Raw genomic sequence first — 13,604 nt, 5'->3', positions numbered from 1 at the left:
TGCTCAGTTACGTGTACAGTCTGTGAGGGTCGGGTGACAGTCGACCGAGACATCCATTCACAGAATGATGAGCAACATAGTGAGTACCACCCGATGATGAGTTTAAAGAAGGGACTAATGGGTGGTGTTGTGGGAAATGAGAGAACTGCAACTTGGGGAGAAGCAGAACTGATAACACCACCCGATGATGAGTTTAAAGAAGGGACAAATTGGTGGTGTTGTGGAAAATAAGAGAACCACAATTCGGGGAGAAGCGGAACTGGAATTGAAATCAAACTTGATTTGACATGACCTGATACATCTACAAATGAATTTGAATTATGAGTTATTATTTACTGTAGCCTAGGTCGCCAGGCTGGTCTTCAACCCCTCAATACATATACCCTGCTCGGTTAATATTTGCATTGATTGTGTGCTCTTAATACGACTGCAAGAAACTTCAATAAATATATATATAAAAAAAGTATAATGACTTTAAATTACATTCGTTGTATACTGTAATAAGCTTTTATCAAGACCCCCATAACAGAATTTAGACAGAAAATTGTTAAAGCAGAAAAGTTTTTAATAAAAGTTGATTCAATCGTGCAGCAGGAAGGCGATTTCTTATAAATAAATCTCCCCTAATTATCATATAAAAATAGTGTCAAGAAAGTCCGGCGTGTACAAAATTATTGTTAATTACTAGGGGTGGGAATCTCTTGGCACCTCACGATTCGATTCCGATTATGAGGTCAACGATTAGATTCTAAAACGATTATCGATGCATCTCGATGCAACAAAATCTTTTATGTACATTCCATGCAGGATTTTAAAATATATATATACATCTCAATTTACTACTCAGAGTTGGCTAATCACTTCCTACTTTTGTGATGATCATTAAAGACATCAACAGATATGTAATATTTTATTAGAGAAAAAGCTTTCGTCACAAATATGACTTCCTATGAACAATGCAATAACCAATGCAGCTGTCATTACAACACAATATGGGAGTATGTAAAAAAATAGGTTTCAGTTTTCTTTTCTTTCTTTTCTATGTCATTAAAGAAAAAGCTGCTCTTGAATTAGTAGGAGTTCTTGTGTCTTGCTGTGAGTTTGCATGTATGCTATGGGTAGGCTGAATCGCTATTGTGTCTCAAGACAAATCAGATTGGCCAATACACACTGAAGATAAATTAAATGATTTTAAAATTACTAAAATTATCCCTCTCTAGCGAACAAAATGTTGCAGTAGGCGAACAAATTATTATTATTATTTATTTTATTTATTCTGATTATTAATTTATCTGCATCGAGACGGAATCGTTCTAGAGAGAATCGCGATGCATCGAAGAATTTATTATTTTTCCCACCTCTATTAATTACAATAACCTTTGAATGGTCATGGATACCAGACCACAAAGGAAGACAGCAATGAGTATGATATACCAACCCAGATGAGAGGTTCAAGTTGGATCAAGTACATTCTTCATATCATTCCAGGAATGGCAGTTGGCAGTTATTTGGCCACACCCAAAAGCCGGACTTGGTACTGTCCCATCTTGGTCTTTTTGTAGTAGGTGTAGTAGACAAACACACCAACGACCGCGCAGATGACCAACAACAGCGCTGACACGCCTGCGATGATAGGCAACCAGTCAACTAAAGAAAGACAGACAGTCAAATGGTCAGATAGGACAATCATGAAAAAAAACCATCAAAAGTTCATAATTCTCTGAGATGACTTATGAACTTTAAATTCAGAGGAGTCCGAATGCGATCAGTTCTAAAAGGGTTCTATTGCTAAAGAGGTTGTTTACCTCGAGAATTCCTAGAGACTTCCTGAATACTTACAGTATAAACAAAAAAACCCTAAGCAGGCCTACATACCTCACTCAGTTTTTGTATGCAACTTAGAGATAAGGATGCGGACAACGTTACCAGCAAGGGTAATTTCAGTTGAGATATTTTGAATCCCTTTCGGGATCCATCCTTATCCTATTTCCAGTCAGGGGGGTTAGGGGGTTAAGAATCATAACGTTAACTAGAATCCCACTGCTGAGTGTACGATCAAGGTTGGAGCATGCCTAACTAAAAAAGAAGACCAGGTTTGTAAAATAAGGAAAGGATGCGCTTCAGAAGCAGATAGGTTAAACACATTGAACACACCGCCGACATCCACGTTGAACTTCACAGTTGCGCTTCCCTGGCTGTTGCGGGCGGCACAAACGTACAGGCCCTTGTGTTCAAAACCAGCCGACTGCACGGAGAAATCACTGCCGTTGCCGACTGTGGTGTTGTCAGGACCGGTCCAACTGTAGGCTGGTCTGGGGTTGGAATGGGCTGTGCAGTTCAACTGGAAAGGTTCCCCTACTGTGATGGAAATAGGATCTAGCGTAGACCCCTGCCCCGTCTTAGGTTTGACTGATGAGAAAACGGGGGGGAAGTTAAAAAAGATAAACACACTGACTGAGCAGATTCTCAGGCATGTCATGTGCTTATATATTTAAATTTTAGACGTCATGAAGTTATAATTTGGATACGGACCACCGGGCCACTCTAATATTTGAAGTAAACTCACAGTACACAGTGGTTGTTAGGCGTTCTGACATCGTTACAGGAGGTGGACCTTGTTGTCCCAGGTTCAGCTTGGCTTCACACCAGTACTGGACCCCATCGTCCCCTCTGCTGGAGTTGAAGCTGAAGCTGGTGAACGTCTCTGTCACCGTTGTATTCTCAGAGCTCCTGGACTGTACCGAGTCCAGAATGGTGTCTCCTTTGTAGAAGGTCACGGCGAGGTTCTGGATAGGACGAACGTTCTGGACACGGCACTGGAGGTTGTACTGATGTCCTTCAAGCAGTGGGCCAGTGTGGTTTACAAAGCTGATGGATACGTTGTCCGGAGGTTCTGCAAACAACATACACTAAATTGAGCTCCAGCACGCTGCACTTCACCTACTGGTGTTATGAGTTAACTGGTTTCCGAGCTATCTGGAAAATTCCACAAACTTACAACCCGTATTTTGTATGATTCATCTCATTGTCATGTCATGTCAGACAATAACGTTTTTCTGATTCTGATTGTCCCTGGTGTAAATAGGCTTGTCTTGCAGAGCATTTCATTAAAGTAACGTACAACCCTAGTGATGATCAAAATGAATGTCTCATAACTGACCTAAAAATAATGCATCGACTTGGATTCGATCACGCCCTCTGATACACAACAATATTTATAAGGTAGATAAGGTAGTTGGGGAACCGTTGGATTACCAACACCACTGTGGCATACTGAACGATACCGGTATCCGGGGTTCATCTCGGCTTGGGCTGGTTTAGGATAATTGGTTACCTCCTATATGCATACAACTAAATAAAAGACCGGTAGTAAGTTGGTGGATGCGCGGTCACGCGTGACACACGAGGGAACCAGTCAGTCAGCTAGGAGAGCAGTGGGCTCACAAGAACTGCAGTGATGAGAAGGAAGTTCTCAAACTCGATGACGGTCATGTCTGTTCAGTCTTTGTAGTTAGGTAGTCAGTTTAGTGCAGGTCAATCATTATCAAAACGGTAAACTATTAAGAGGACATGGGCTTCCTCTCGAGAGACAACTTCTACATCTATGACCTTTGCTTTTTTTCAAAAATCCGCTATATTTGAGTCGACCGCCATAACAATTTGAATTGAAACCAGCCTTACTTGTGAGAGATTCCCTCCAGCATGGTGATATAACTTACTGTATAAGGTGAAAGCTAGAACAGTGCAACAGTCTGCATTGGTGTCCTCGTAGCACATGGGCTTAATGTCCCATTCTGTGGCGTGGTCCACATTCCACCTCGTCTTGTTGATTCCGTTATTCGAGTTATTAAGCGTTTCTTTTGATCCCGTGGGGGTCTCCCATTTCGTCTCTTTACAAGAGCCGTTTACACAACTCGAACAGTCGGCATGAAATGGAGATCCGTACTGCACAACTATTCGGGAGGGAGTGATCATAATAGGACATCCACCTGTGAGAAAAGGAGAAAGAAAGTAAAATATGTCATTCTTCCAGAACAGATTTGTTTTTGTTCTGTAACCTAATTGTTTAAATGAACTTTCACGATGCGTAATAGATCATTAAAATGTAACTCAAGTCGACGTGCGATGAATTAAAAGAACAACCAGGGGCACAGTTAGCCCCTATTTGTAACAATCTGGCTCACCTTTAGGCATACAAGTGTCGCTCCGATGAACCACTTCCAACATGCACACGGCGAGATAGAAACTCAGACGAAGAGCCAACATATCCATCTTCTTTTGATTATAAATTCATAGGAGTCGACGACGACCACCGTCCGCTCGTCGTGATCTAAATAAGTGAAAGGCAATCGGGTGATGCGTGAACCACCGTGGATTTCCCGTCCCGTATAGTAGGAGGAAACCACTTCTCTGGGAGGAAAGGAGGAGTAGGTGAGAGAACCGAAAGTGATCTCAACATATTCCACACAGAAGGTGTCAAATAAATTAAAGATTTATTTGCGAAGATAATGATATATATATATATATATATATATATATATACATTTATTTATGCTTGTCTAAAGGTCTACAACCGAAACAGAAACCTTCCCAAAAATTCCTTAGCTTCCTTTATCACAGTTTACCGGAGGAAAGGCCGACATGATTTAGAGGAGGCCCTTAAACTGATAATATTCCGAGGGCTATTCAACAATCACATAATTTAATTTGTCTTGATTAGACCTATCACTCGTATCAGGGGGTTGAGCTTCTCATTGGAAATAGGCCTACAATGCGGAAAGACCCAACCTCATCGGCAAAGCCCTGGTGGAAAGCCCCCGTTGCTAAACGTGTAGGCCTATAGGCCTATAAGTGAATGTAATTGTACGTTCACACCAAAATCTGTAAAAGATGCAAAATCGCCGAATAGCTCAAAACGCAACCCTGTCCAAAATATTTACAGCTCATATCGCTCTTGCGATTTTGCTTTTCCATTTAAAGGAGCCGCGCTTTTTGCCTGCATGCTCGTAGTTGAGGCAAGCTCATATCGCTCTTGCGATTTTGCTTTTCCATTTAAAGGAGCCGCGCTTTTTGCCTGCATGCTCGTAGTTGAGGCAAGCTCATATCGCCCTTGCGATTTTGCTTTTCCATTTAAAGGAGCCGCGCTTTTTGCCTGCATGCTCGTAGTTGAGGCAAGCGCTGCTGATGCCGAGACACAAAAACACAAGATAGACAGTCATAAGTTTGGTCAATAGAAAAAAAATAATAAGCATAAATATATGAAACACTGAATAACTAATTAATGGAGCGATTGTTTATATGCTAGATTATAGTTTAGTTGATCGCTATCGTGTGTGTGTGTGTGTGTGTGTGTGTGTGTGTGTGTGTGTGTGTGTGTGTGTGTGTGTGTGTGTGTGTGTGTGTGTGTGTGTGTGTGTGCGTGCGCGCGCGCGTGTTTGTAGTTTTGTTTATTATGGAAAAGATCCGCTCAACGGGAGCATTTGTGCCAGGCAGACACAAGGCAACCTGACTAATTAGAAATAGATTTTTGTGCGGTATCTCCCTGCTCCTGAAATGCGCGCACATCTCCACCCACCACTCGGCCGCTGGTTTCCATCAGCATTCCACTGTGCGACCATCGCTGTTGGGTAATGCGGATTGCGCATGCCCCCATACATTGATGAAATCATATGCTGGATGCTTTATACTTTTTCTATGTGTTTTTTAGTTAATGCTCGGGCTATTATAAGGCCATGTTGGCTATGCATTCGCGGACAATTACGATGCCCTGCAATAGCCGCAATTTTTCTCTCACGCATCAAGATGAAAGAACAAATGTGTGGTAGGAACTAGGAACTAAAGTTCTCACCTATGTTTACTGGGCCCCCGCCGGCGAGAGACATCTACATTCCGATTGGCTGGCGGTCATTTACAGCTGAAACGCTACTAGCTCATTTGCATAGAGTTTAGCTGTTTTCAACTCTCATTTACAGCTTTACAGCTAATAGAAAGTGAATGGGCGTTTATCACTCAAAACGCTTTACAGCTTTTTGTGTGAATGCACAGTAAGGCAAGGGAATTTGTAAATAAATAGTGCTATCATTTAGAAAAAGAATTGCCAGGGTAGTGCTGTTCATGGAGCGCATGTCAGGATATTAAACGAATTACAATTAGAGACAACAGTAGTCACGTTTCCATCTAAAAGGTGACGCAAATCTTTAGAAAGTTCGCAAAAAAACAATTCGAATTAGGTACGTTTCCATCAGTGGTTGGAGCGGACACATTCAGGGCTTGTCGTATCCTTTTGATTAGATGCTCTCTCTTAGATCCTGATATAAAGTGGAATTGCGTTGTTGTTTTCCATCTAAAATAGCTGTAACGTTTTTTTCTTCGATGAGAGCAAGGAAAAGTTTTACCTCTTCAGCGGTCCACACGTAGCCTATATATTATTCACATTGGCCATCTGTTCCATGGACGTATTTAAAGGATACATTGAACATATTCAAGATTCTTCGCAGCCTTTATACCACAGATACTCTAGGGTCTAGCATATAACCGCGTTTTCTGATTACAGTTTAATGCATTTTTCACAATTAAACAGCTCTCGTTTTGAAGGCTGAACAGACAACTTGACTGGAACAATTTATTAGGTGTCCATATAGCAGGGATTAATGGACACGGTATAATTAAATGATATACAAACATAGACATCCTATATCATATATATATATATATATATATATATATATATAACATTAAAAAAATATATGATTTCAAACCTTTAGAGATACTTTTTTTACAGTTTAATACTGATGGCCAAGGTCGTGTTCACCAATTCTGCCCTTACAGATTCCCGCTTCCAGCAACATGATTGGTCGAAACAAATATATGGGCAAAACACAGTGACACGCCCCGTTCACCGTGATTTGAGCTCGCCATCAGACTTTAGAGATTAATCCTAAATCTGATAGTGTGGACTACAATAAGAGCTCATCCAAGACCTTCGGTCCAACCTTGAGAGTCAAAGCAGCGGAGGGCAGCCTCAGGGGGTTGACCTTCACACATCTGGGTTAAATTCTGATCGGCTGTCCTATACTAGATGGCTGTACTAGACATCCTGCCCAGAAAAAAGCCCATAAAAGATATCCCTTAGAAAAAAAAGAAAAATCCAGTGGACACGCCCACTGGGGATGTCAGAAGAGGCAGATTTTCAAAACGTTAACGTCTAATCCCACTCACAACTGTTGGTATAATATGTCAGCTTTTTAGACAGTTCAGCTCGCTGTATAACTGTGGGCCAATGGTGTTAGGCAGACCCTACTTCACTTAAACAAACCGGATCAGCACTCCAGGGTACTCTCCGCTTTGAGCTGAGGGGAGACAAAGAACTACATCAACACAACAAACAACTAGATCAACACAAAAAACCGAGGCGTGTACGGGACAAACGTACAACTTTCAAGAAACACCTTACCAAAGTGCTGTTTCCCATGCTTCTCCAGAAAGGTTTCTTCTCCCCGTCTTCATCCGTCTCCTATTTTGCTGAGGATGTGATGTCGAAGACACTCTGAGGACCAAGGAAAGAAGGGAAGAGGCCAGACGTGGAGTGACCATCAAGGTGTCGTCCATCGTCCTAGATTTTTTTCCTCCTCCTCCTCTTCCTCACCTTGCTGAACTCGACCCTTCCTCAGTTTCTACACGTCCCTGCCGGGCCTTTTCCAGCTCCGCCCTTCCCCTCGTTGCCTCCTTCCTCTTCCTCATTCCCTCCTTCTCGTCGACCCCCTCTTCAGCACTTCCATGGGGGCCGTGCCCCTGCTTATCCTTGCTTCGGTTCTGCTCAGTTACGTGTACAGTCTGTGAGGGTCGGGTGACAGCCGACCGAGACATCCATTCACAGAATGATGAGCAACATAGTGAGTACCACCCGATGATGAGTTTAAAGAAGGGACTAATGGGTGGTGTTGTGGGAAATGAGAGAACTGCAACTTGGGGAGAAGCAGAACTGATAACACCACCCGATGATGAGTTTAAAGAAGGGACAAATTGGTGGTGTTGTGGAAAATAAGAGAACCACAATTCGGGGAGAAGCGGAACTGGAATTGAAATCAAACTTGATTTGACATGACCTGATACATCTACAAATGAATTTGAATTATGAGTTATTATTTACTTTAGCCTAGGTCGCCAGGCTGGTCTTCAACCCCTCAATACATATACCCTGCTCGGTTAATATTTGCATTGATTGTGTGCTCTTAATACGACTGCAAGAAACTTCAATAAATATATATATAAAAAAAGTATAATGACTTTAAATTACATTCGTTGTATACTGTAATAAGCTTTTATCAAGACCCCCATAACAGAATTTAGACAGAAAATTGTTAAAGCAGAAAAGTTTTTAATAAAAGTTGATTCAATCGTGCAGCAGGAAGGCGATTTCTTATAAATAAATCACCCCTAATTATCATATAAAAATAGTGTCAAGAAAGTCCGGCCTGTACAAAATTATTGTTAATTACTAGGGGTGGGAATCTCTTGGCACCTCACAATTCGATTCCGATTATGAGGTCAACGATTCGATTCTAAAACGATTATCGATGCATCTCGATGCAACAAAATCTTTTATGTACATGCCATGCAGGATTTTAAAAAATAGATATACATCTCAATTTACTACTCAGAGTTGGCTAATCACTTCCTACTTTTGTGATGATCATTAAAGACATCAACAGATATCTAATATTTTATTAGAGAAAAAGCTTTTGTCACAAATATGACTTCCTATGAACAATGCAATAATCAATGCAGCTGTCATTACAACACAATATGGGAGTATGTAAAAAAATAGGTTTCAGTTTTCTTTTCTTTCTAATCTTTCTTTTCCATGTCATTAAAGAAAAAGCTGCTCTTGAATTAGTAGAAGTTCTTGTGTCTTGCTGTGAGTTTGCATGTATGCTATGGGTAGGCTGAATCGCTATTGTGTCTCAAGACAAATCAGATTGGCCAATACACACTGAAGATAAATTAAATGATTTTAAAATTACTAAAATGATCCCTCTCTAGCGAACAAAATGTTGCAGTAGGCGAACAAATTATTATTATTATTTATTTTATTTATTCTGATTATTAATTTATCTGCATCGAGACGGAATCGTTCTAGAGAGAATCGCGATGCATCGAAGAATTTATTATTTTTCCCACCTCTATTAATTACAATAACCTTTGAATGGTCATGGATACCAGACCACAAAGGAAGACAGCAATGAGTATGATATACCAACCCAGATGGGAGGATCAAGTTGGATCAAGTACATTCTTCATATCATTCCAGGAATGGCAGTTGGCAGTTATTTGGCCACGTCCAAAAGCCGGACTTGGTACTGTCCCATCTTGGTCTTTTTGTGGTAGGTGTAGTAGACAAACACACCAACGACCGCGCAGATGACCAACAACAGCGCTGACACGCCTGCGATGATAGGCACCCAGTCAACTAAAGAAAGACAGACAGTCAAATGGTCAGATAGGACAATCATGAAAAAAAACCATCAAAAGTTCATAATTCTCTGAGACGACTTATGAACTTTAAATTCAGAGGAGTCCGAATGCGATCAGTTCTAAAAGGGTTCTATTGCTAAAGAGGTTGTTTACCTCGAGAATACCTAGAGACTTCCTGAATACATACAGTATAAACAAAAAAACCCTAAGCAGGCCTACATACCTCACTCAGTTTTTGTATGCAACTTAGAGATAAGGATGCGGACAACGTTACCAGCAAGGGTAATTTCAGTTGAGATATTTTGAATCCCTTTCGGTTTTTATCCTATTTCCAGTCAGGGGGGTTAGGGGGTTAAGAATCATAACGTTAACTAGAATCCCACTGCTGAGTGAACGATCAAGGTTGGAGCATGCCTAACTAAAAAAGAAGACCAGGTTTGTAAAATAAGGAAAGGATGCGCTTCAGAAGCAGATAGGTTAAACACATTGAACACACCGCCGACATCCACGTTGAACTTCACAGTTGCGCTTCCCTGGCTGTTGCGGGCGGCACAAATGTACAGGCCCTTGTGTTCAAAACCAGCCGACTGCACGGAGAAATCACTGCCGTTGCCGACTGTGGTGTTGTCAGGACCGGTCCAACTGTAGGCTGGTCTGGGGTTGGAATGGGCTGTGCAGTTCAACTGGAAAGGTTCCCCTACTGTGATGGAAATAGGATCTAGCGTAGACCCCTGCACCGTCTTAGGTTTGACTGATGAGAAAACGGGGGGGAAGTTAAAAAAAAATAAACACACTGACTGAGCAGATTCTCAGGCATGTCATGTGCTTATATATTTAAATTGCAGACGTCATGAAGTTATAATTTGGATACGGACCACCGGGCCACTCTAATATTTGAAGTAAACTCACAGTACACAGTGGTTGTTAGGCGTTCTGACATCGTTACAGGAGGTGGACCTTGTTGTCCCAGGTTCAGCTTGGCTTCACACCAGTACTGGACCCCATCGTCCCCTCTGCTGGAGTTGAAGCTGAAGCTGGTGAACGTCTCTGTCACCGTTGTATTCTCAGAGCTCCTGGACTGTACCGAGTCCAGAATGGTGTCTCCTTTGTAGAAGGTCACGGCGAGGTTCTGGATAGGACGAACGTTCTGGACACGGCACTGGAGGTTGTACTGATGTCCTTCAAGCAGTGGGCCAGTGTGGTTTACAAAGCTGATGGATACGTTGTCCGGAGGTTCTGCAAACAACATACACTAAATTGAGCTCCAGTACGCTGCACTTCACCTACTGGTGTTATGAGTTAACTGGTTTCCGAGCTATCTGGAAAATTCCACAAACTTACAACCCGTATTTTGTATGTTTCATCTCATTGTCATGTCATGTCAGACAATAACGTTTTTCTGATTCTGATTGTCCCTGGTGTAAATAGGCTTGTCTTGCAGAGCATCGCATTAAAGTAACGTACAACCCTAGTGATGATCAAAATGAATGTCTCATAACTGACCTAAAAATAATGCATCGACTTGGATTCGATCACGCCCTCTGATACACAACAATATTTATAAGGTAGATAAGGTAGTTGGGGAACCGTTGGATTACCAACACCACCGTGGCATACTGAACGAAACCGGTATCCGGGGTTCATCTCGGCTTGGGCTGGTTTAGGATAATTGGTTACCTCCTATATGCATACAACTAAATAAAAGACCGGTAGTAAGTTGGTGGATGCGCGGTCACGCGTGACACACGAGGGAACCAGTCAGTCAGCTAGGAGAGCAGTGGGCTCACAAGAACTGCAGTGATGAGAAGGAAGTTCTCAAACTCGATGACGGTCATGTCTGTTCAGTCTTTGTGTAGTTAGGTAGTCAGTTTAGTTCAGGTCAATCATTATCAAAACGGTAAACTATTAAGAGGACATGGGCTTCCTCTCGAGAGACAACTTATACATCTATGACCTTTGTTCTTTTTCAAAAATCCGCTAGATTTGAGTCGACCGCCATAACAATTTGAATTGCGACCAGCCTGTGAGAGATTCCCTCCAGCATGGTGATATAACTTACTGTATAAGGTGAAAGCTAGAACAGTGCAACAGTCTGCATTGGTGTCCTCGTAGCACATGGGCTTAATGTCCCATTCTGTGGCGTGGTCCACATTCCACCTCGTCTTGTTGATTCCGTTATTCGAGTTATTAAGCGTTTCTTTTGATCCCGTGGGGGTCTCCCATTTCGTCTCTTTACAAGAGCCGTTTACACAACTCGAACAGTCGGCATGAAATCGAGATCCGTACTGCACAACTATTCGGGAGGGAGTGATCATAATAGGACATCCACCTGTGAGAAAAGGAGAAAGAAAGTAAAATATGTCATTCTTCCAGAACAGATTTGTTTTTGTTCTGTAACCTAATTGTTTAAATGAACTTTCACGATGCGTAATAGATCATTAAAATGTAACTCAAGTCGACGTGCGATGAATTAAAAGAACAACCATGGGCACAGTTGGCCCCTATTTGTAACAATCTGGCTCACCTTTAGGCATACAAGTGTCGCTCCCATGAACCACTTCCAACATGCACACGGCGAGATAGAAACTCAGACGAAGAGCCAACATATCCATCTTCTTTTGATTATAAATTCATAGGAGTCGACGAAGACCACCGTCCGCTCGTCGTGATCTAGATAAGTGAAAGGCAATCGGGTGATGCGTGAAGGGAACCACCGTGGATTTCCCGACCCGTATAGTAGGAGGAACCCACTTCTCTGAGAGGAAAGGAGGAGTAGGTGAGAGAACCGAAAGTGATCTCAACATATTCCACACAGAAAGTGTCAAATAAATTAAAGATTTATTTGCGAAGATAATGATTTATATATATATATATATATATATATATACATTTATTTATGCTTGTCTAAAGGTCTACAACCGAAACAGAAACCTTCCCAAAAATTCCTTAGCTTCCTTTATCACAGTTTACCGGAGGAAAGGCCGACATGATTTAGAGGAGGCCCTTAAACTGATAATATTCCGAGGGCTATTCAACAATCACATAATTTAATTTGTCTTGATTAGACCTATCACTCGTATCAGGGGGTTGAGCTTCTTATTGGAAATAGGCCTACAATGCGGAAATACCCAACCTCATCGGCAAAGCCCTGGTGGAAAGCCCCCGTTGCTAAACGTGTAGGCCTATAGGCCTATAAGTGAATGTAACTGTACGTTCACACCAAAATCTGTAAAAGATGCAAAATCGCCGAATAGCTCAAAACGCAACCCTGTCCAAAATATTTACAGCTCATATCACTCTTGCGATTTTGCTTTTCCATTTAAAGGAGCCGCGCTTTTTGCCTGCATGCTCGTAGTTGAGGCAAGCTCATATCGCTCTTGCGATTTTGCTTTTCCATTCAAAGGAGCCGCGCTTTTTGCCTGCATGCTCGTAGTTGAGGCAAGCTCATATATCGCCCTTGCGATTTTGCTTTTCCATTTAAAGGAGCCGCGCTTTTTGCCTGCATGCTCGTAGTTGAGGCAAGCGCTTCTGATGCCGAGACACAAAAACACAAGATAGACATACGTTTGTGTGTGTGTGTGTGTGTGTGTGTGTGTGTGTGTGTGTGTGTGTGTGTGTGTGTGTGTGTGTGTGTGTGTGTGTGTGTGTGTGTGTGTGTGTGTGTGTGTGTGTGTGTGTGTGTGTGTGTGTGTGTGTGCGTGCGCGCGCGCGCGTGTTTGTAGTTTTGTTTATTATGGAAAAGATCCGCTCAACGGGAGCATTTGTGCCAGGCAGACACAAGGCAACCTGACTAATTAGAAATAGATTTTTGTGCGGTATCTCCCTGCTCCTGAAATGCGCGCACATCTCCACCCACCACTCGGCCGCTGGTTTCCATCAGCATTCCACTGTGCGACCATCGCTGTTGGGTAATGCGGATTGCGCATGCCCCCATACATTGTTGAAATCATATGCAGGATGCTTTATTCTTTTTCTATGTGTTTTTTAGTTAATGCTCGGGCTATTATAAGGCCATGTTGGCTATGCATTCGCGGACAATTACGATGCCCTGCAATAGCCGCAATTTTTCTCTCACGCATCAAGATGAAAGAACAAATGTGTGGTAGGAACTAGGAACTAAAGTTCTTACC

General features: G+C 42.1%; 1 protein-coding gene across 1 annotated transcript; it reads right to left on the bottom strand.

Annotated features, from left to right (window-relative positions):
• Positions 1–544: 544 nt before the first annotated feature.
• LOC115540787 (uncharacterized) lies at positions 545–12,233 on the bottom strand. The gene is made up of 11 exons (XM_030352363.1): positions 11,999–12,233; positions 11,534–11,803; positions 10,384–10,710; positions 9,971–10,225; positions 9,330–9,469; positions 7,646–7,833; positions 5,153–5,181; positions 3,720–3,989; positions 2,567–2,893; positions 2,155–2,409; positions 545–1,647 (listed from the first exon to the last, which is right to left on the bottom strand). Exons 1-11 carry the CDS (start codon positions 12,084–12,086, stop codon positions 1,505–1,507), a joined length of 2,292 nt encoding a protein of 763 aa, XP_030208223.1. The 5' UTR covers positions 12,087–12,233; the 3' UTR covers positions 545–1,504.
• Between the last annotated feature and the right edge of the window lie 1,371 nt (positions 12,234–13,604).

This window comes from Gadus morhua, chromosome 3 (assembly GCF_902167405.1).
Source record: "Gadus morhua chromosome 3, gadMor3.0, whole genome shotgun sequence".
Lineage (NCBI taxonomy): Eukaryota > Metazoa > Chordata > Actinopteri > Gadiformes > Gadidae > Gadus > Gadus morhua.
Note: the sequence above shows the minus strand (reverse complement) of the source record. Positions and strands in the feature narration are given on the sequence as shown.

Bases quoted from the DNA above. Each gene is read 5' to 3' on its own strand.
- LOC115540787 (XM_030352363.1), bottom strand. From the start codon at position 12,086: ATGGATATGTTGGCTCTTCGTCTGAGTTTCTATCTCGCCGTGTGCATG. The intron at 10,711-11,533 runs GTAAGTTATATC...TGTTGTTTGCAG, and splicing joins TCTAGCTTTCACCTTATACA to AACCTCCGGACAACGTATCC. The intron at 2,410-2,566 runs GTGAGTTTACTT...TTTTCTCATCAG, and splicing joins CCTAACAACCACTGTGTACT to TCAAACCTAAGACGGGGCAG.